The sequence below is a fragment of the Anas acuta genome, chromosome 9 (genome assembly GCF_963932015.1).
Source record: "Anas acuta chromosome 9, bAnaAcu1.1, whole genome shotgun sequence".
NCBI lineage: Eukaryota > Metazoa > Chordata > Aves > Anseriformes > Anatidae > Anas > Anas acuta.
Genome location: NC_088987.1, coordinates 9,202,398 through 9,220,992, shown reverse-complemented (window position 1 = coordinate 9,220,992; position 18,595 = coordinate 9,202,398). Strand labels below are relative to the sequence as shown.

Below are 18,595 nucleotides of genomic sequence, written 5' to 3'. Positions count from 1 at the left end.
GTTCTTTTCCCAAATCCCACTGTTCTTTCCCCAAATCCTGTATCCCAAACCCCACCGCTCCCTTTCCCCAAACCCCACCCTTCCCTATCCTAACCTTCCCCTCTCTTTCCCCAAACCCTCCCTTTTTCCTCCCAACCCCCCTTACCCTATTTCCCAGTGCCATCACTCATTCACCCCCCCCACCCCCCCTATTTCCCAGTGCCGGCGCTCTGGGCGTGCCCACCCCCCAATACCCCACCCCCCATACCCCACGTGACCTCCCCATCACGTGCCCGGCGCGCCGGCTCCGAGCCCCTCCCCTTTTTTTCCCCCCCCCCTCCCCGTGGCGCGCCCGGCCCCTCCCCGCCCCTGCGCGCGGCGCGGCCCGGAAATGGTGGTGGCGGGGCGCCGAGCTGCGGCTGCGTCGGGCCGCGCGCGCTGAAGGAGACTGAAGGTAACGGGCGGGGGCGGGGCGGGCGCGCGCGCGCCGAGAAAGGGGGGGGGGTGGAGGGGGGGGCGCTGCCGGTAACCGGTTCCCGCGCGCGCGCCCCGTTTCCCGCGCGCGCGCCTCGTTTCCCGCGCGCGCGCCCCGCGCCGCCGGGCCCCGCCGGCGCCACCGCCGCCACCACCACGTGGGCGCCGCCCCGCTGCTGCTGCTGGGGTTCCGCGCACCCCCCCCCCCCCCCGTTTCCTTCTTCCTCCTTCCTCCTCCTCCTCTTCCTCCTCCTCCTCCCGGTCCCCCCCCCGGTGCTGTCCCCCCCCCACGTGTGTCCCCGCCGCCGCCCCGCCGCGCACGTGCTGCCGCCGCCGGGCCCCGCCGCACGTGGTGCGAGACCCCCCCCCCCTCCTCCTCCCTTCCTCCTCCTCCTCTTCCTCCCCCCTCTCCCTCCGCCGCCTTCCTCCTCCTCCTCCTCCTCCTCTTCCTCCCCGGTGCCGGTGCGCGGCGGGGCCATGGCGGCGGCCGGCAGTGACACGTGTCCTTGGCAGAGGCCGCCGCGGCGGGGGGGGAGCGGCCCCGCTGGATGCGGCACCGGGCAGGGCGCCCCCACGCCGAGCCCCTTTTCCCCCTTTTATTTCCCCCCCCCCCTCCCCGTTAAACCACCCCCTCCCGGTACAACCGGGCCCGTTCCGCCGCCGGCCCCTCCCCACCCCCCCTCCTCCGTCCCGCCCGGCTCCAAGATGGTGCCGGAGCCTGGGGCCTGCCCGCAGCACCGGGGACACCGGGACCCCCCCCCCCCCTCATCCCCCGGGGGGGGGCTCACCGGGCTCTATGGGGGGGGCTGAGTCAGGCCCCGCCGCCACCCGGTCGGGCAGGTCCCGGGGCTGCGTCAGCCCCCGGCACCGCCAGCCCCGGTGGAACCGGCTCTGAAAGCCCCGCGGCACCGGGGCTGGGCACGGACGCACGGACACAGCCAGGGGGCTGCCGGGGTGGCGGCACCGGCACCGGTGGCCAAGCCTCGGTGGGCACCGAGCCGGTACCGGGAGGCACCGGGGCGAACCGGAGAGCACCGTGGCGGAGGTCGCTGGGTACCCGTGGGGCTGCTCGCCCCGGGGGGCTCCCCCAAAAACCCTCAGCGGGGGCTTGGCGACCCCCCGGTACTGCGGGACCCCCGGTGCCCCCTTCTCCCCGTGCACCCCAGCACGGCACCGAAACCTCCCCGGCACCCCCTCGCCGTGCTCCCGGTGCCGTGTCGGTGCCTGGCACCGGGCAGCACCGAGCCGCCACGTCCCGGCTGGCAGAGCCGTCCCCAAATCCCAAATCCCCCAGCCCGGTGCCCGGTGCCGGTGCCGTGCCCGTGGGTGGGGTTTTTGGGTGCTCCGGGGGCTGGCGGCGCTGCACTGCAGCACGCCCGGCCGGCCCGGCACAGCCTCGTGCTCCCGGCGGCCTCTCCGCACGCCGCCAGGGCTGCAGCCTGATTTTTTTATTTATTTTTTATTTTTTTATTATTATTGTTATTTTTCCTCCCCCCTTTTTCCTCCTTTCCAAGTCACTCGGATGCGAGGTCTCTGCAGGCCCGCTCAGGCGGCCCAGGTTTTTCCCGCGGGGGGGTGAGTACCGAGCTCCGTGCCGGGGGGGGGCCCGGCTCGCCCCGGCCCCTCCGTGCCTTTGGAGTTCCTTTTTTTTTTTCCCCCCCCCGTGCTTTGAGCCCTTCCTCCCCGCTGCTTTTCGGGTGCCCAAGCACCGCGCTGCCTTTTTCCCGGGGCCGCTTCCCGGGCAGGGGGTGCTCAGCACCCGGGGTGAGTGATGGGGACGGGGGGGGGGGGGCACGGGGGATGCTGAGCCCCCAAATCACAGCGGGATCCATCCCCGGGCTTACGGCTGGGGCTGCCTGTGAAGGCTGTTAAGGGTCCGGCCCCCCAAATTCTGGGGGAGCAGCGTGGAGGGGGCCAGGACGCAGGGCCTGAGGATTTGGGGCCGGATCCTGCCTGCGGTGCGGGGCCATTTGTGGGGTTACCAGCAGGTGCCGTGCGGGGTGGCGAGGTGCGCAGCCAGCTCCCCTACCCGCTATGGGGTCTCGGGGACCCCCGCTGTGCCATGGGGCCGGGGGGCACATCCGCCCCCCCCCCCAACCTTCCTGCCCAGGCGGCCTTTGCCCTGGGGCGGGGAGCGCGGCACCGGGTGCCAAGTCCCTCCCGGGTCCCGGCCGGCGTGGGGCGGGCAGGGCACGAGGGTGCCAGCCCTATGGGGCCGCGTCCCTGCGGGCAGGAGCGGTGGCGGCGGCGTGGGGACGAGACGGGACGTGGGAGCTGCTCCCTGCCCTCCCCGGTAGGCGTTTTGCGGCGGGGACCCATTGCCACCGGCAGGAACAGGTTGGGCCGGCCGGGGGAAGCGTTTTGTAGGTCAGCCGGGGTGGAGCCGGGCAGGGGCTGGTGTTTGGGGTGCCCCGGTGGCAGCCCCAGACCCCCCCGCAGCCGGGTGGTCACCGGCGGTGGGTGCCTGGTGCTGGGCACTGCCCTCGGCCTCTTGTCACCCCGTGCCCGTGCTGTCGGCACTGGTTTGACCCCCGGGGGGGGGTTTAGGGGCTGGGTTTGCCCCCTTTTTATAGGGCCTGGTGCGGATAGGAGGTGCTGAGGGTCTGGTCCTGTGCCCGCAGATAGCGAGGGGACCCTTATGTCCAACCCCATGAAATGAACAAAGCTCCACAGCCCACAGGAGGAGCCCCGACAGCCCCGCACCCTGCCCCTTCTCCCGGACTTCCACAGGTAAAAAAAGCCCCTCCGGCAGCTTTTTGGGGTCGGCTCTGCCCTCCCCCTGCTGGGGATATTGGGGCCGTGGTGCCGACCCCGTTCCCTCCCTGCAGTCGACGTTCCCACCCGCTCAGACGGCACCTGTGGTTTTTAACCCGGCACCGACCTCACAAATGAATACGCCTTCCCAGCCGCGACAGGTAAGGGCTTTGCCCCGGGGATTACGGGGTTTAGGGGTTTTGGGGGGGCTCCTCAGCAGCCCACGCACCTCTCCGGCGACCACAGCGATGCCAGGGGGCACCGGGGGGCACCAGGAGCCCCGCGGGGTCCTTGTGCGTCTGCGAGGGGGGATCGTGCCCCAAATCTCCGTCGTGCCGCTGTGTTTTGGGGTCTCACCCCCCCCTCCCGGCCATGGGGTGCGGGGGGAGGGCTGGTGGGGGGGCTCGCGGTGAGTGACCGCTCTTCTCTCTCCTTCCCCCCCGTCCCCAACCCCTCGCTCTCCTCCTCTCTCAGTTTCCAGCGGGGCCTCGTGCTATTCACCAGCAGGTACTAACCCGCCCCCCCCCGCATGCTGCGCGCCCGGCACCGCACGGGAACCCCCCCGGGGAACCAGGGGGGAGCCGCGCCGAGCCCCCCGGGGGGGCAGGCTGGGGATATGGGGTGGGCTCCCGCTCCTTTTGGGGGGTTTCCCTGCGGCGTCTCCGAGCTCTTGCATGCGGCTGTGCCTGCGCTAACCCCAGCTTCTGCCTCTCCCCTCCTCTTCCTCCTCCTCCTCTTCCTCTTCTTCCTCCTCTGTCTCCTTTTGGGGGGGGCTCCCAAATCCGCAGCGCTCCCCAGGGTGTCCCCGTGCCCTGCTGCTGGCCTGTCCCTACCCAAACAGCACCTGGGGGGGGGTTGTGCCGTGCCCCCAGGGGTTGTGGTGCTGCTGGGACCCCCCCAAGCTGCGTCCTCGAGACCCGTGGGGGTGTCTGGATGCGCCCCCCCGGTCCTGCCCGTGTCCGTCCCCCCCTTACACCCCTCTGGGGGCACCACCTGGGCCTTCATCGGCCTGGGGGGGGGCTGCTGGGGACGGGCCTGGCCACGTCCCCCCTGTGCTGGGGGGGGGGCGACCGGCAGGGATTTGGGGTGCCCCAAAATGAGTGGGTTTGGGATAAAGCAGCACGGTTTGGGGCACGGGCACGGGGCGAGGGGCTCCCCGCTGTCCTCTCTGTGCCCGCCACCTCCCCGCACGCACCGACCCCGAGCAGGGGGGGGCTCCCCGAGGGGGGGGTCCTGTCCCATCCCGCAGCCCCCCAGCCCCCCCCCTGGCAGCAGGTAACCGCTCTCTCTCTCTTTCCCCTCTCCCCCTGCTCTCGCTCTCAGGGCGGATTCAGGTCTCTCCAGGTAACGCTTCCCCCTCACCCTACCCAAAACTGGGGAGGGGACCCCACAACGGCCCCTTCCTCCCCGCGACACCACCCCATAGACCACCCTAAACCCTTCAGCACCCCATAAACCCTGCATAACCCCACCGGGAAGAGGAGGAGGAGGGAGGGGGAGGCCGAAGGGGAATAGGGCAGGACTACAGGTCCCGGCAATCCCCGCGAGCGCCGGCCCCGCTGCGAGGCACGCCGGGACCCCAGCGGCTGCGTGCGGCCGTGGCCGGGGCTGCGGGCGCTGCCGGCCCCATAGGGCTGGGATTGGGGCAGCGCCGGGCATGAGCTGGGGCGGATGGAGCCAGGCGGCCCCCCAGGTACATGGGGGGGTCATGGGGGGGGGCGCAGGGAAAGGATCCGTCCCCATAAAGGGGAGCTCAAAGGGTGCTGCCCGCTCCCGATCCCCGCCCGGCGCCGCTCGCCGTGCCCCGGGGTGGGGTTTTATGGGGTCAGGGGGTGCCGGTGCCGCGTCCTGAGGTTGTGCCCCCCCCTCAATTTGTCCCCCCCCCCGCAGCATTTCTACCAGAACAGGGCCCAGCCTCCCGCCAGCGCGTCCCGCGTGCAGAGCAACACGACGGCCCGGCCCGGCCCCCCCGCACATGTCTATCCAGCCGCGTCCCAGGTGATGATGATCCCCTCCCAGATCTCCTACACGCCTTCCCAAGGAGCCTACTACATCCCCGGACAGGTGAGGGACGGGGTTTTGGGGTGGGGGGGCCGCGGGGATGTTGTTTGGGGTCGGAGATGTTCGTTTTGGGGAGCGGAGGGGGTCCCGGGGCTCTCCAAGCTCCCGCTGACCCTATTGGGGTGTTCCCATCTCGGCATGGAGGCTGCAGGCGGTGCTGCCCCACAACCCGTTTGGGGTGCCACAGGCAGCCCCCCCATTTGTGGTTTGGGGGTTTTGGGGTACACTTCCATCCTGCGGGGCCATAACCAGCCTTTTCTTCTTGTCCCCTGCTGTAGGGTCGCTCCACCTACGTCGTCCCGACCCAGCAGTACCCGGTGCAGCCCGGCGCCCCTAGTTTTTACCCTGGAGCCAGCCCCACAGAATTTGGGACTTACGGTACGGATTTGGGGGGGGTTGCTCTGCTCACCACTGCTCCATCCACAGCACCCTGCCCCTTGGTTCCCCACAGCCCCCCCAGTTTATGGGCTGAGCACAGACCCCTGCACCCCCCCGGGCTCAGCTCGGTGCCCCCAGTACCCATTAACACCCCACAAACCTTTTTGGGGCGCAGGGGGCGTCCTGCATCTCCCAGCCCAGCCCCGAAAGCCCTGCCTCGCGTCCCACCCCTCCACCCGCCTCCCCCCGTTCCCAAATCGGGGCCGATTAATATTTAACCACAGGCCAGACTTTATCCCTTTGTCCCCCCCCCTCGGCTCCCCGGGAAGGCAGCGAGCACTTGTTGGGATCTCGCCCCCTCCCCAAGCCCCCCAGGAGTGGGGGAGTGGGGTCGGGGGGTGGCTATGGGGCCGTGGGGCTGTGGGGCCGGGGTCTGGGCAGCGGCTGCTCCGTGCCTGCCCCCTCCCGGAGCCGGGGAGCGGTGTTGGAAGCAGCCCCCCCGTTTTTTTTTCCTCCCCCCCCTCCCCGCTCGCATGTGGCCGGCCGGGCTGTGACTATATTTAGGCTTGGCCCGTCCCGGGAGGCCCGGCACACACAGAAATGTGAGCCCAGGCCTCCGGCCCGGCCCCGGCACGGCAGCAAAAGCAAAACGGGGTGGAGATGGGGTCCTCCTGAGCCAGGTACGTGCCCGTCCTGCCCCCCCCCCCGAGACCCCACAGCCCCTCGGAGCGAGGAGGAGGAGGAGGAGGGGGCAGCGCTCAGAGCTGGCTGCGCCTCTGTGCCCGGATCCCGCTGGAGCCCTGGGGTGGTTTTGTCCCCCCGCCTGCATTTTTGGGGTCCCCTCCTTCTTCTGGTTTTGGGGTGCGGGGTTTTTTTGGTGTCCCTGCTCCCCCAGCCTGGCCGTGGGGTCCTCCCCACAACCCCACAGCTTCCCCGAGGTGCTGCCCCAGCCACGTGCTGCCTCCTGCCCGTGGGGTCCCCCCAAGCTTCCCTCTCCCTCCCGCTGCCCCCCCAGCAGCTGGGCTGGCCCCAAAGCCCTCCTGGGCAGGGGAGGGGTGCCCGGCACGGGGCTGGGGCATCTCTGAGCGAGCTTTGGGTTCGGCACAGCCGGGAAAGTGCTGGAGCTGGGAGGAGGCCAGGGCCCAGCTGCCCCTGTCCCTCCCCGTGCCGGCGTCCCCATCGCGGTCGCTCCCTGCCCGGCCCTCCCGTGCCGTGGGGGGGATGCTCGTGGATCCTTTGGGATGGGAGCAGCAGCTTTTTTAGGGGCTGTGCCAAGCCTGGAGCGGGGCCCAGCTCTGCCTCCAGCCCCCCGGCAGCTCTATGGGGTCCCAACGGGGTGCCTGAGCCCCCCGGGGCCGGGCTGCGAATGAATGGAGGGTGCGGACGGGGCTGCACGGAGCCGCCCTGGGGCTGCTGCTGCTGGCTCGGGGGAGATAAGGGACGAAGGGAACGGGGCAGGAAGGCAGCCAGCCGCCAACCGAGCCGCGGCTGCCGTGCCCGGCCATGGCCCAGCGTCCCGGAGGGGCCGGTGGGCACGCGGCGAGCGCCCGTGGGGCGCGGGCTGGGCGTGGGGGCGGCGCGGGGACGCCGTGCCTCACTCTGCCTCACGGGGAAGGAATTCGGGCGGGCCTGTCGGGCGGGTTGGGGTGAAGCCGAAGCCGGCCCCGATGCTCCCGGGGTTCGCTGGAGGGAGGTGTGGGTTCCCCTTGGCTCTCGGCAGCCCCCCTCGTGTTTTGGGGAGCGGGCTCGGTGCGGCCGGCGGGGCGCAGCCGCTGACGCTCCTCTCTCCTCTCCTCTCCTCCCCGCCAGCAGGGGCTTACTACCCGGCACAGGGGGTGCAGCAATTCCCGGCGGGGGTCCCCACTGCCCAGGTCATCGTGAGCCAGCAGCCGCCGATCCCCCCAAAACGAGAACGCAAAACGGTAAGGGGCCAACGTGGAGAGGTTGGACGGGGACGGTGCCGGCGGTGCCGCGCGGGAGGAGCGCGGTGCCGCGGCCCCGTGCCGGGGGGCTCGGCGGGGGCCGGCGACCTTGGGCGTCCCGGCGGGCGGCGTTGTGCTGAGTCACGGCTCCCGGGGGGGCGGGGGTGCCGCGGCTGCCAACTGCTGTCTGCTCCCGGAGATGCCGGCGCTCGGAGGCCTCGCGCGGGGCCTATTTATAGCGGGGAGGCGAGCGGCCGCCCGCCCGGCCCCGTGGTGCAGGCTTGGGGAGGGGGGGGGGGAGCAGGGGGTGGTGCCGGGCCCGGGGGTGCTGATGGAGGGGTGTCGGAGCCCCCCCTGGGCTGTGCGCTCCTGCTGGGTGTGTTTGGGGTGGGGAGAGCGAGAGCTTTGGGGTTCCTCTGTGCCCTGAAATGGGGTCCTGGAGCCGTGCGTCGTGCCCGTGCGCCCCGCAGCGCGGTGCTGCCGTGCCATGGCAAAGCTGTGGCTGTTTGTGGGGTCCCCCGGGCCCTAGAGATAATGCCCAAACCAGTGCCTGGGACACCCCAAAATGGCTGGGAACATCCCACTGGCTCCGTCTGCCTGGCACGGTGTCCTCTGAGGCTCGCCCTGCCCTGTGGTGTCCCTTCCTGCCGGGCATCGGGGCTGCTGTGGTGCTGGATGAGCCTCTGGCCTCTCTGCTCCGAGAAGGGGGTGTCCTGGGGGTGTCAGGCCCAGGGGAAGGGGGAGGCGCTGGGTGCTGTGCCCCCCACCCCACTGACACTTCCCCTCTCTCTGCTCTGACCCCTGGGCAGATCCGGATACGAGACCCCAACCAAGGCGGCAAAGACATCACTGAAGAAATCATGTCCGGAGCGAGGACCTCATCTACCCCCACCCCTCCCCAGGTCAGCGGGCCCCCGTTTCCCCGCTGGGGTGTACAGGAGGTGCCCGGGGCCCCAGTTAACACCTCCCTGTTTGCACCCCTAGGCTGGAAGCGGTTTGGAGCCCCAGGCCAACGGAGAGACCCCTCATGTAGCAGTTATTATCCGGCCAGGTACGTGTGTGTGCGCCCGGGGGGGGCTGTGCGGGGCGTGCAGCCAGTTCACCCGGGGTCTTTCCCTAAATGTGGGGACCAGCGACCCCACTGTTGGACCCAGGAGAATTTATGGGGGCTGCCTTCGCTCACCCTGAGCATCGAGGGACCCGCGTTGTCCCTGTGCCACCTTTATCAGCTCAGTGTGGGTTGGCACATCCGTCCCTTCCCTTCCCGCTGGGACCTGGAGGGGGTCAGGGCGCAGCAGGGACCGGAGCCCCCCCCGTTAACACCCCATCTTTTGCAGATGACCGCCCAAAGCCCGCGCTGGTGGTGAGCAAGCCCGTCTCCCTGGAGCCCAGCAAGTCGGCGTCGCCGTCGCCTCCCCCTCCCCTCATCCCCGAGGCGGAGCCCGTGGTGCTCTCGGACGTGACGCTGGTGCCGATGGAGCCCCCCGGGGATGCGGACACTAAAGTGGAGCAGGGCGAGGCGCCGCCCGACCCGCACCAGACGTTTAGCGCCATCACTACAGTGCCAGGGGCCGGGGAGCTGCCCCTCGGGCCCCAGCCCGACACGGACACGGCGGCCGCGGCGCAGGAGGAGGAGGAGGAAGGGGTGGTGGAGGTGGAGGAGGAGGAGGAGGAAGAGGAGGAGGAGGAAGAAGCCGCCGTTCCCCTCCCGGAGCCCACCCCGCAGGCGCCTGTGCCACCCGAGGTGCCACCGGCACCCGTGTCCCCCCCGCTGCCAGCCGTGCCCCCGGTGCCGGCCGCGCCGTCGCCGCCGCCCGTCGTCCCGCAGGCCCCCGAAGCGCCCGCCAAGCCCGCCTCCCCCAGCCCCCCGCCGCCCCGGGAAGAGCCCTGCCCCGAGCCCGGCGCCCCGGAGCCCTCCGCCGAGGCTAACGGGGTTTTAGAGGAGTTACCCGAACCCCTCCCCGAGGCGCCCGTGTGCCAGCCGGTGCCCGGAGCCGGAGCCGTGCCCGTGCCGGAGCCCGTCCCGGTGCCCGCCCCAGCTTCCCCCGTCGCCCAGCCCGAGGAGCTGCCCCTGCCCAACGGGGTGGAGGGCGCCAGCAAAGCGGAGCCGGGCGAGGAGCAGCCCGAATCGGACGTCAGCCCCATCTCGGAGCCCGAGGAGCCGGCCCAGCCCGGCACCCCCACCTCCCCCGTGGCGGAGGAGGAGGAGGAGGAGAGCGAAGGCCCCGCCGAAGCCCAGGAGCGGAGCTCGAGCCCGGCCCCTGCCCCTTCGCAGAGCTTGGAGGCGACCGTGCAAGGTTGAGGATGCTGGGCTGGGGTTGTGGGGTGCCCCAGTGGGGTGCCAGGCACGTGGGGATTGGGTGCCAGGTGGGGGAGAGGGCCGGGGAGCGCACCCAGATGGGGTGCAGGAGCGTGGGGGGGGTGTTTGGGGGCGTCCTGGCTCACGAGGGGATGGGGCACGGTGGATGTGTACGGGGTGCCTCAGGTTGGGGGGGGTGTGGGGTATTGGGGTGTTATTTGAGGCCGTCCCAAGCCATCTGGGGGCGCGGGGAGGATGTGGGATGAGTGCTGTGCACGGGTGGAGACGTGCTTTGGGGGGACCCTGAGATTTATGGGGTGTTCTGCGTGGGCACGTGGGGGGCACGCGGGGACCCTGGTGGAAATCGGGGAGCCGTGGGCTTGTGGTGTGGGGAGAAAGATGTTCCCTGTGAGTTTTTATTTTTATTTTTTTTGAAGCGCTCGGCACAGGTGTGTGACTGCTCATGGGGTGCCCTGGGGCTGGGCGGGGGCGGTGATTTATGGGGTGTCTCCGTGCAGAGCACCCTGCGGGGTGCCAGGAGGGGATCGGGCGTCGTGGGCGCACCGTGCCCGGAGAGAGGGGTGGAGAGGGGGTGTCACCATAAGGGACACCCTGCACGGGGACAGAGGTGCCATGAGGAGCCTGGGGGCTAGGGGAGGCTGTGGATGCGGTGCCACAGCAAGGAGGGGGCAGTGGGGTCCCTGTGCATGGTGTGGGGGGGTCGTGTAGGGCCAGCAGGGCTGCGGGTGGGCACAGAGCATATTCGGGGCCGGGCTGTGCCATGGAGCAGTGGGACCGCATCCCTGTGAGCCCATTGGTGTTACCGGGGCCTCGCTGGTGCCCTTGGGGTGTTTTTGGGGGGACACTACATGGGTGCCCACCCCTCACATCCCTGCATCCTGCCAGTCGCCGTGTCGGTGCCAAAGAAGAAGCGAAGGATGAAGGAGCTGAACAAGAAGGAGGCGGTGGGCGACCTGCTGGATGCCTTCAAGGAGGTGAGCGTCCCCGAGGCACCCGGGGGGGGGTGGCCCCCACGTCCCGGCCCCTCTTCGTGATGAGCTCTGCTTTGTGCCGTCGTGTCTGGGCCACTGATGCTCCGTGATGGGGTTGAGCGTCTGACGGGGCCGGGACGCCCGGTGTGGGATGGGGGGGACGGGGTCGGCCCTGCGGTGTGACCGCTGTCCCTTGCCGTGCAGTCGCAGATCAGTGACAGTGCCTCGGAGGCAGAAAACAAGCCTCCCCCCGCCGCCCCTGCCCGGGAAACGGAGGACACGGCCCCCACCCGGCCCCAGGAGGAGTCGGAGGAGACGTGGGAAGAGAAGGAGGACAAGCTGGCCCCGGAGAAGGGCAAGGCAGGGGAGCAGAAGTACCGCTACAAGGAAGGTGAGCTGCGCCTCGGCACCGCGCACCCGCGGGGAGCCAGCACCTGGGGTGCAGCGCTGGGGAGGGTGGTGGGATCCAGCTGCCCTAAACCTCACGCGTTCCTCGTGTCTCGTCCCCAAACCTGGCACGGGGTGGGGGACGAAGGGCAGGCTGGTGCTCACAATTTGCCAGCCCAGGGCAGCTCTGTGGCTGTCGGGGTCCCACCTCGCTGCTCCCCAGGGAAGGCACGGGGTCGCTTTATGATTTTCCCTTTTTTCTCCCTGCCGCAGAGCAATGGAAACCCTTGAACCCCGAGGAGAAGAAGCGATACGACCGCGAGTTCCTGCTGGGCTTCCAGTTCATCTTCGCCAGCATGCAGAAACCCGAGGGGCTGCCCCAGATCACCGACGTGGTGCTGGACAAGGTTGGTGCGGTCCTGGGAAGAGGGGTACTGGGGGTGGGGGGGGGGTCGGGCAGGGCTGGGCTGGGCTGGGCAGGGACCCGCGGCTGTGCCCTGGGCACTGCTCTGGGGGCTCTTTTTCCAGTTCCTTGTCCCGGCGCTGAGGCTGGGGGATGGATCCATCCCGCTCCTCTGCCCCCGGGCATCCTCAGCCCTGTGTACCTTCGCAGGCCAACAAGACCCCGCTGCGGGCGCTCGACCCCATCCGCCTGAGCGGCATGAACTGCAGCCCCGACTTCACCCCCTCCTTCGCCAACCTCGGCCGGCCCGTCATGGGCAACCGGGGCCTGGTGAGTGCCCCCCCCCCTGCTCCTCCCTCCACCCCCGTGCCTGTCGGTGATGATCCAGCCGTCGAGCTGCTGTGTCTGGGCCACTGATGTCCGTGATGGAGCTGAGGGTCTGAGCAGGTGCACGGTGGCCGCTCCCGTCCCCATCCCAAGGGGTTGGAGCAGAGAAATAATTTTTTTGTGTGTTTTTTTTTATTTTTTTTTCTCCCCGTGCCAGCCCTCAGGCTTGGGGCCGCGCCGCTCCCAGCAGAGCCAGAGGAAGGAGCCTCGGAAAATCATCGCCACCGTGTCCCTCAACGAGGACGTCAAGCTGAACAAGGCCGAGAAGGCTTGGAAACCCAGCAGCAAGCGCGCCTCCGAGGAGGAGGATCCCGAGAACATCAAGACACAGGTACGGTGTCTGCTGGGAGCCCCCGGTGCCCTCAGGGGGGTGGCATCCCCTTTGGCTGACCCCATTGTCCCCGCAGGAACTGCTCCGCCGCGTCCGCAGCATCCTCAACAAGCTGACGCCCCAGATGTTCCAGCAGCTGATGAAGCAGGTGATGGAGCTGTCCATCGACACCGAGGAGCGGCTCAAGGGCGTCATCGACCTGGTCTTCGAGAAGGCCATCTCGGAGCCAAACTTCTCTGTTGCCTATGCTAACATGTGCCGTTGCCTTATGGGGGTGAGCAGGGCCTGGGGGTCCGGCAGGGGTTTGTGGAGGGGCTGTGGGTGAGGACAGGTTGTTAATGCCTCTGTCTGATGGGGAATTCAGCATTAAGGGGAGGAAAATGGGGTGTGCAGCTGTGGGGTTGAGCCCGGAGTCATGGCACGGAGCTGTAGGATGGATTTTTCCTGCTGGCTGCGGGGGGAAGGCAGCACTCAGGCTCCCCGCTCCTCCCGCAGCTCAAAGTGCCCACGACAGACAAGCCCACGGTGACTGTGAATTTCCGCAAGCTGCTGCTCAACCGCTGCCAGAAGGAGTTCGAGAAGGACAAGGACGACGACGAGATCTTCGAGAAGCGGCAGAAGGAGATGGACGACGCCAGCGCCGTGAGTTGGGGCCTGGGCTGGGGGCTGCCACGGCGGGGCTGGGGGCTCTGACCCACCCCCCCCTGTGCCCACCACAGCCCGAGGAGAAGGCCCGCATGAAGGACGAGCTGGAGGAGGCGCGGGACAAGGCCCGGCGGCGGTCCCTGGGCAACATCAAGTTCATCGGCGAGCTCTTCAAGCTGAAGATGCTGACGGAGGCCATCATGCACGACTGCGTGGTGAAGCTGCTGAAAAACCACGACGAGGAGTCTCTCGAGTGCCTTTGCCGCCTGCTTACCACCATCGGCAAGGACTTGGACTTTGAGAAGGCCAAGGTACCCCCCGCCCTGCCCTGCCCTGCCTTTCCCTGCCTTTCCCTGTACCCAGGAGGGATGTGACCGTGCCTCTGTCCCCCTGCAGCCCAGGATGGACCAGTACTTCAACCAGATGGAGAAGATCATCAAAGAGAAGAAAACATCATCCCGAATCCGTTTTATGCTCCAGGATGTGATCGACCTCAGGCAGGTAAGGCACGGGGCCGGCTGTCCCCTCTGCTGGTGGTGTCCCCTGGGTGCCAGCACCCTGCTGGGGACACGGATTGGGGTAGGTGAGCCCCGGAGACACCATGCTACGCCCCGGCCCTTGGGTAGCATGGCAGCGGTAGCGGGCACACAGTGACTGGCAGCTGTTTAATGCAGGGGAGCTCCTCCAACAGAGCCCTCGGGCGCCAAAAGCTGCCACAGTCTGCGGGGAGCTGTGGTGGCTCAGGTGGGCTTCGGGGGCTGGATGGATAGGAAGGGGGGGGGACGGCCTCTGAGTGCCCCCTCCCCTCCTCCCCGTCCCTCTGCAGCACAGCTGGGTGCCGCGGCGAGGAGACCAGGGCCCCAAAACCATCGACCAGATCCACAAGGAGGCGGAGATGGAGGAGCATCGGGAACACATCAAAGTGCAGCAGCTGATGTCAAAGGACAAGAGGAGGGGACCGCCCGGGCCGTCCTCCAGCAGTGAGTGCTTGAGCTCTGGGTGTGGGCTGCTCCTTTGGGGCACGGATCGAGGCCGGGCTGTGCCTGATTCCTGTGCCCCCGGTGCCCAGGTGGCCGCAGCAGCCTGGTCGCGGATGACGGCTGGAACACGGTGCCCATCAGCAAGGGCAACCGGCCCATCGACACCAGCCGGCTAACCAAGATCACCAAGGTGAGGGCGGCTGATTCAGGCCGCATCCTGCCCACCCCCCGGGCACGGTGCTGGGCTCGCAGCCGACCCTCTTTTGCCCCTCTTTCTGCCCGCAGCCCGGATCGATCGACTCCAACAACCAGCTCTTTGCGCCGGGCGGGAGGCTGAGCTGGGGCAAAGGCAGCAGCGGGGGGTCGGGTGCCAAGCCGGCCGACTCAGGTAGGAGGTGTGGGGCTGGGACCCTCCCCCCCTGGCAGTTCCTGCACCCGGGGACGTGCCGAACTCTGAGAACTCCCCTCTTTTCACGCCCAGCATCTGATTCAGGGCGACCGGCCACCAGTACCTTGAACCGCTTCTCAGCGCTCCAGCAGTCCACCCCTGCCGACAGCCTGGAGTCCCGGCGCGTGGTGCAGAGGTGAGCGTGCTGCCCCGTGGGCTGGGGAGGCTGAAACCCCCCCAAATCGGGCAGGGGATGTGCAGACAGCAGGCTCTGCCTAGGCTGGAATCATCCTGCGAGGGCAGTCGAGTCCTCGAGGAGGCACTGGGGAGGGTTGGGGTTGGGGTGAGGCTGCCTGGCCTCGTGTAGCTCCGCGGGTTGGGGTCAGGGCGGGTGGCAGTGCCCCCTCCTCACCTCGCCTCCTTCCTCCTCCCGCCCAGGAGCAGCTCCAGCCGCGACAGGTCAGAAAAGGCCGGGGACAGAGGGGACCGGGAGTCGCGTTCGGAGAAGAGCGGCGACCGCTTGGAGCGCCCCGAGCGGGGGGAGCGGGGCGAGAGGAACAGGTCTGCCGTCACCAAGAGGAGCTTCAGCAAGGAGACGGAGGACAGGAGCAGGGAACGGGAGAAGCAGGGCGGCCCCGAGGCCGTGCGCAAGGCTGCTAGCATGACGGAGGAACGGGACCGGAGCCGAGAGCCCGGTGAGTTGGGGAGGATTTTGGAAAGGTCCTCGGGGTCTGGGTGCAGGGCGGCGCCTGATCCTCGTGCTCCCCGCAGTAAAACAAGAGCCAGCAGCTCCCGCAGCATCGCCCAAGCCCACGCTGTCAGAAGAGGAGCTGGAGAAGAAATCCAAGGCGATCATAGAGGAATATCTGCACATCAATGACATGAAGGTGAGAGCAGCGGGTGGCCGGGCGCAGCACCCTATGGCCCTGTAGGATGCCGTCCGCTCCCCCGGGCGGTGGTGCCGGGGTGAGGAGGGGGAGCTGGGGGCTGTCACGGGGCGGCGCTGACCCTACTGTTCCTGCAGGAGGCCCTGCAGTGCGTGCAGGAGCTGGGCAGTCCCTCCTTGCTCTACGTTTTCGTGCGGAACGGCATCGAGTCCACGCTGGAGAGGAGCACGATCTCCCGCGAGCACATGGGCGTGCTGCTGTGCCACCTGGTGAAGGCGGGCACGCTCTCCAAGGAGCAGTACTACAAAGGGTGAGGGAGCCCCAGGCAGCCCCCCTGGCTTTAAATCCATCCCAGAGACCTCGCGAGGCTCCTCCCGGAGGAGGGCGCGGAGCCTGCTGGATCCCGGCTGGATCCCAAACCTCCTTCGCCCTGCAGGCTGCGGGAGATCCTGGAGATCGCCGAGGACATGGAGATCGACATCCCGCACATCTGGCTGTACCTGGCCGAGCTCATCACGCCCATCCTGCAGGAGGAAGGCATCCCCATGGAGGAGCTGTTCAGGTGAGGGCTGCGGGGCTTCTTTTGGGGTCCCGGAGGGGATCCCGGGGGCACGTCTAACAGCCCCTGCTGCTTGCGCCCCGCAGGGAGATAACGAAACCCCTGGTGCCCATCGGGAAGGCCACCACGCTGCTGGTCGAGGTGCTGGGCTTGTTGTGCAAGGGCATGGTAAGTGCGGGGTGCTCGTGGGTTTGGGGGCTGGCAGCCTTCCTGGGGGGGGGTTAGCAGGGTTGGGGGGCAAACCCCTCTGCATCTGGGGGCCTGGCAGTGCCCCTTGGTGCATCGGGGAGCTGGGGGCAGCCGGTTTTGGGATGGGGAGCAGCAGCACCCGGGGCTGACTTTGGGTTTTGTCACAGAGCCAGAAGACCGCAGGCAAGCTGTGGCGGGATGGGGGCCTGAGCTGGAAGGAATTCCTGCCCGAGGACCAGGACGTCAACAAATTTGTCACAGAGCAGGTGAGGGGCCGTGTGGGGGGACCCCCCGGCCCCGCTGTTGGCGGCGTGGCGTCCCCCCCGTGCCGCCCCCGTGACGGGTTTTCTTCTCTCCCCCTGCTCCCCCAGAAATTGGAGTACACGATGGGGGGGGACAGCTCGGACACGCCGAGCTGCAAGGAGCTGACCTCAGAGGAGCTGTGCAAGCAAATGGACAAACTGCTGAAGGAGAACCCGAACAACCAAAGAATATACGACTGGATCGAGGTCAGGGCTGCGGGTGGGACACCCGCGGGGGGGAACCGGGGGCACCCTGCTGGCTCGGCCCCCTCTTACAGCCCCCATCTCATCCCTCCTGCAGGCCAACCTGAGCGAGGAGCAGGTCTCATCCAACATGTTTATCAGGGCCCTGATGACGTCCGTGTGCCATTCAGCCATTGTCTGTGAGTGGGGCTGGCGCTGGGGCGAGGCGGGGGCCACGGGGGGGTCTCTGCCTGTCCCTCACCCTCTCTTATCCCGCAGTTGAGAACCCGTACCGCGTCGACGCCACGGTCATCCGCAACCGGGCCAAGCTGCTGCAGAAATACATGCGGGACGAGCAGAAGGAGCTCCAGGCCCTCTACGCCCTGCAGGCCTTGGTGGTGAAGCTGGAGCAGCCTCCCAGTGAGTGGCGGGGGGGGGGGCAGCGGGCCCGGGGAGGGGGCGGCGGCCGCGTCCCTGTCACTATGGGGTGGGTGGGTGTGGATGGTGGCTGGGGAGTGGCACGGATCCTTTTATCCCCCCCCCAGACCTGCTGCGGATGTTCTTCGATGCCCTCTACGACGAGGACGTGATCAAGGAGGAGGCCTTCTACAAGTGGGAGTCCAGCAAGGACCTGTCGGAGCAGCAGGGCAAGGGGGTGGCCCTCAAGTCGGTGACGGCCTTCTTCACCTGGCTGCGGGAAGCCGAGGACGAGTCAGACAACAACTGAGAGCCCGTGAGGAGGAGGAGGAGGAGGAGGAGGAAGGGGGGACAGACAGCGGGGGGGGGGGCACCCCCGGGTGCGACTCCAGCCCCAACCCCCTGGACTTGCTCTCTCACACTGGGGTCGGGGGTCCCGCTGCGCCCCCCCTCCCCCTCTCGTTTTATTGCTCCTCTCCCTCCTCCCCCCGCCCCAGTTCCGTACTGGTTCCGTACTGGTTTGTCACGGTGATAACGGATGGATGCTGACGGAGGTGGGTGGCACTGGGGGGCTGCTCCGGGGCCCTCCTTTTATCCCCCCCCCCTCCTCCCAGCACAGGCACCATGGGGCACCGGGAGCGGGGCCGAGCACCCCCAGGCTCACGTCACGGGGAGGGGGGACGGGACGGGGACACGCTCACCCCCCCCCTCCTCTCCCTCCTCCTCTTCCTCCTCCCCACCTCTTGCTGAAATATAGAGATATATATATATATAAACTTATTAAATTTGGTTCGGGGACAGGAGTGTGATTTCTCCCCCCTCCCCTGTCCCCCCCTATTCCTCCATCACTGCCTGGAGCCCCCCCCCCCCTCCGAAGGTTTTTTATTTTAAATAGAAATCATTCCCCCCCCCGCCCCAGCTCCTGCTATGACACCTGGGGAGGGTGCTGGGGAGGAGGGGGGTGGGGCGAACCCCTTCCCTCGGGGCCAGGCTGAGTCCCTGCCCCCCCCCCAGAGCCCCCAGCCCCCCCTCCAAAACGTTCAAGGCCACAATTGGGCAAGCGACGGGGCGGCCCCGCATCCGCGTCCCCTGTATTTATAGAGCGCCGGATGTGACGAGCCGCACGTGTAATTATTAAAACAAGGATTCAATTACTGGTCACGTGAATTTGTAAATAATTATTATTTTTTTTTTTGCCTTTTTTTTTTCTTTTTTTTTCTTTTTTTTTTTTTTTTTCTTTATGGAGTATTTAATTGAAGATTTAAAAAAAAAAAAAAAAAAAAGGCATCTTTTCACCTTAAAAACTGGAAATAAAAGAACATTGCTAAATAACGCCCCCGTGTGCCGCTGTTGCCGCCCGGCCCTGCGCCCCTCTTGTCCCGTGTCCCTTGGCCCTTGGGCTGGCGGGGGGGGGTGCCAGGCAGGGGCACCCCGAGGCAGACGGTAGGTACCCCCCCGGGATGGGAGGGAAGGGGCGCTCGGCTCTCCAGTGGTTGGGTGTCCCTCCGTGTCCCCCTCCTTGCCACCTCTGTGGTGTTGGGAATGGGGGAATTGTCCCCAAATGTCCCTTTTCTTGTCCCTTTTCTTGTCCCTTGTCCCTTTTCTTGTCCCTTTTCTTGGGTTCTGGGTAGTGGTGGGGTTGTGCCAGCGTTTGGGCACGAGATGGAGAGGGATGGAG

At 67.9% G+C, this 18,595-nt stretch overlaps 1 protein-coding gene and 2 non-coding genes across 13 annotated transcripts; all 3 read left to right on the top strand.

The window, feature by feature from the left end:
* The first annotated feature begins 302 nt into the window (after positions 1 to 302).
* Positions 303 to 18,076, top strand: EIF4G1 (eukaryotic translation initiation factor 4 gamma 1). 11 transcript variants are annotated; one of them, XM_068691712.1, is made up of 35 exons: positions 353 to 433; positions 1,968 to 2,028; positions 3,075 to 3,183; positions 3,282 to 3,368; positions 3,682 to 3,714; positions 4,531 to 4,551; positions 5,098 to 5,271; positions 5,547 to 5,646; positions 7,456 to 7,568; positions 8,378 to 8,470; positions 8,553 to 8,619; positions 8,906 to 9,865; positions 10,774 to 10,862; positions 11,064 to 11,250; positions 11,520 to 11,653; positions 11,842 to 11,979; positions 12,194 to 12,367; positions 12,444 to 12,641; positions 12,863 to 13,009; positions 13,087 to 13,323; positions 13,409 to 13,513; positions 13,839 to 13,992; positions 14,082 to 14,182; positions 14,278 to 14,380; positions 14,474 to 14,576; positions 14,819 to 15,075; positions 15,152 to 15,267; positions 15,405 to 15,577; positions 15,704 to 15,829; positions 15,913 to 15,994; positions 16,183 to 16,281; positions 16,387 to 16,524; positions 16,619 to 16,700; positions 16,780 to 16,920; positions 17,046 to 18,076. In XM_068691712.1, the coding sequence occupies exons 3-35, from the start codon at positions 3,109 to 3,111 to the stop codon at positions 17,225 to 17,227; spliced, it is 4,989 nt and encodes a 1,662-aa protein (XP_068547813.1). In that variant the 5' UTR covers positions 353 to 433; positions 1,968 to 2,028; positions 3,075 to 3,108; the 3' UTR covers positions 17,228 to 18,076. The 11 variants fall into 11 exon arrangements, with proteins under 11 accessions (XP_068547815.1, XP_068547817.1, XP_068547816.1 ...); XM_068691714.1 differs by lacking the exon at positions 1,968 to 2,028 and having other exon boundaries at positions 303 to 433; positions 7,459 to 7,568; XM_068691716.1 differs by lacking the exon at positions 1,968 to 2,028 and having other exon boundaries at positions 303 to 433; positions 11,860 to 11,979.
* LOC137861600 (small nucleolar RNA SNORD66) lies at positions 10,914 to 10,991 on the top strand. The gene has a single exon (XR_011099727.1). It is a non-coding gene; the product is annotated as a small nucleolar RNA SNORD66 (small nucleolar RNA).
* On the top strand, positions 12,020 to 12,096 carry LOC137861601 (small nucleolar RNA SNORD66). The gene has a single exon (XR_011099728.1). It is a non-coding gene; the product is annotated as a small nucleolar RNA SNORD66 (small nucleolar RNA).
* Positions 18,077 to 18,595: the final 519 nt, after the last annotated feature.

Coding starts and splice junctions, on each gene's coding strand:
- EIF4G1 (XM_068691711.1), top strand. CDS start 3,109: ATGAACAAAGCTCCACAGCCCACAGGAGGAGCCCCGACAGCCCCGCAC. Junction 3,369..3,681: donor CGCCTTCCCAGCCGCGACAG/GTAAGGGCTTTG, acceptor CTCCTCTCTCAG/TTTCCAGCGGGGCCTCGTGC. Junction 11,251..11,519: donor GAAGTACCGCTACAAGGAAG/GTGAGCTGCGCC, acceptor TCCCTGCCGCAG/AGCAATGGAAACCCTTGAAC.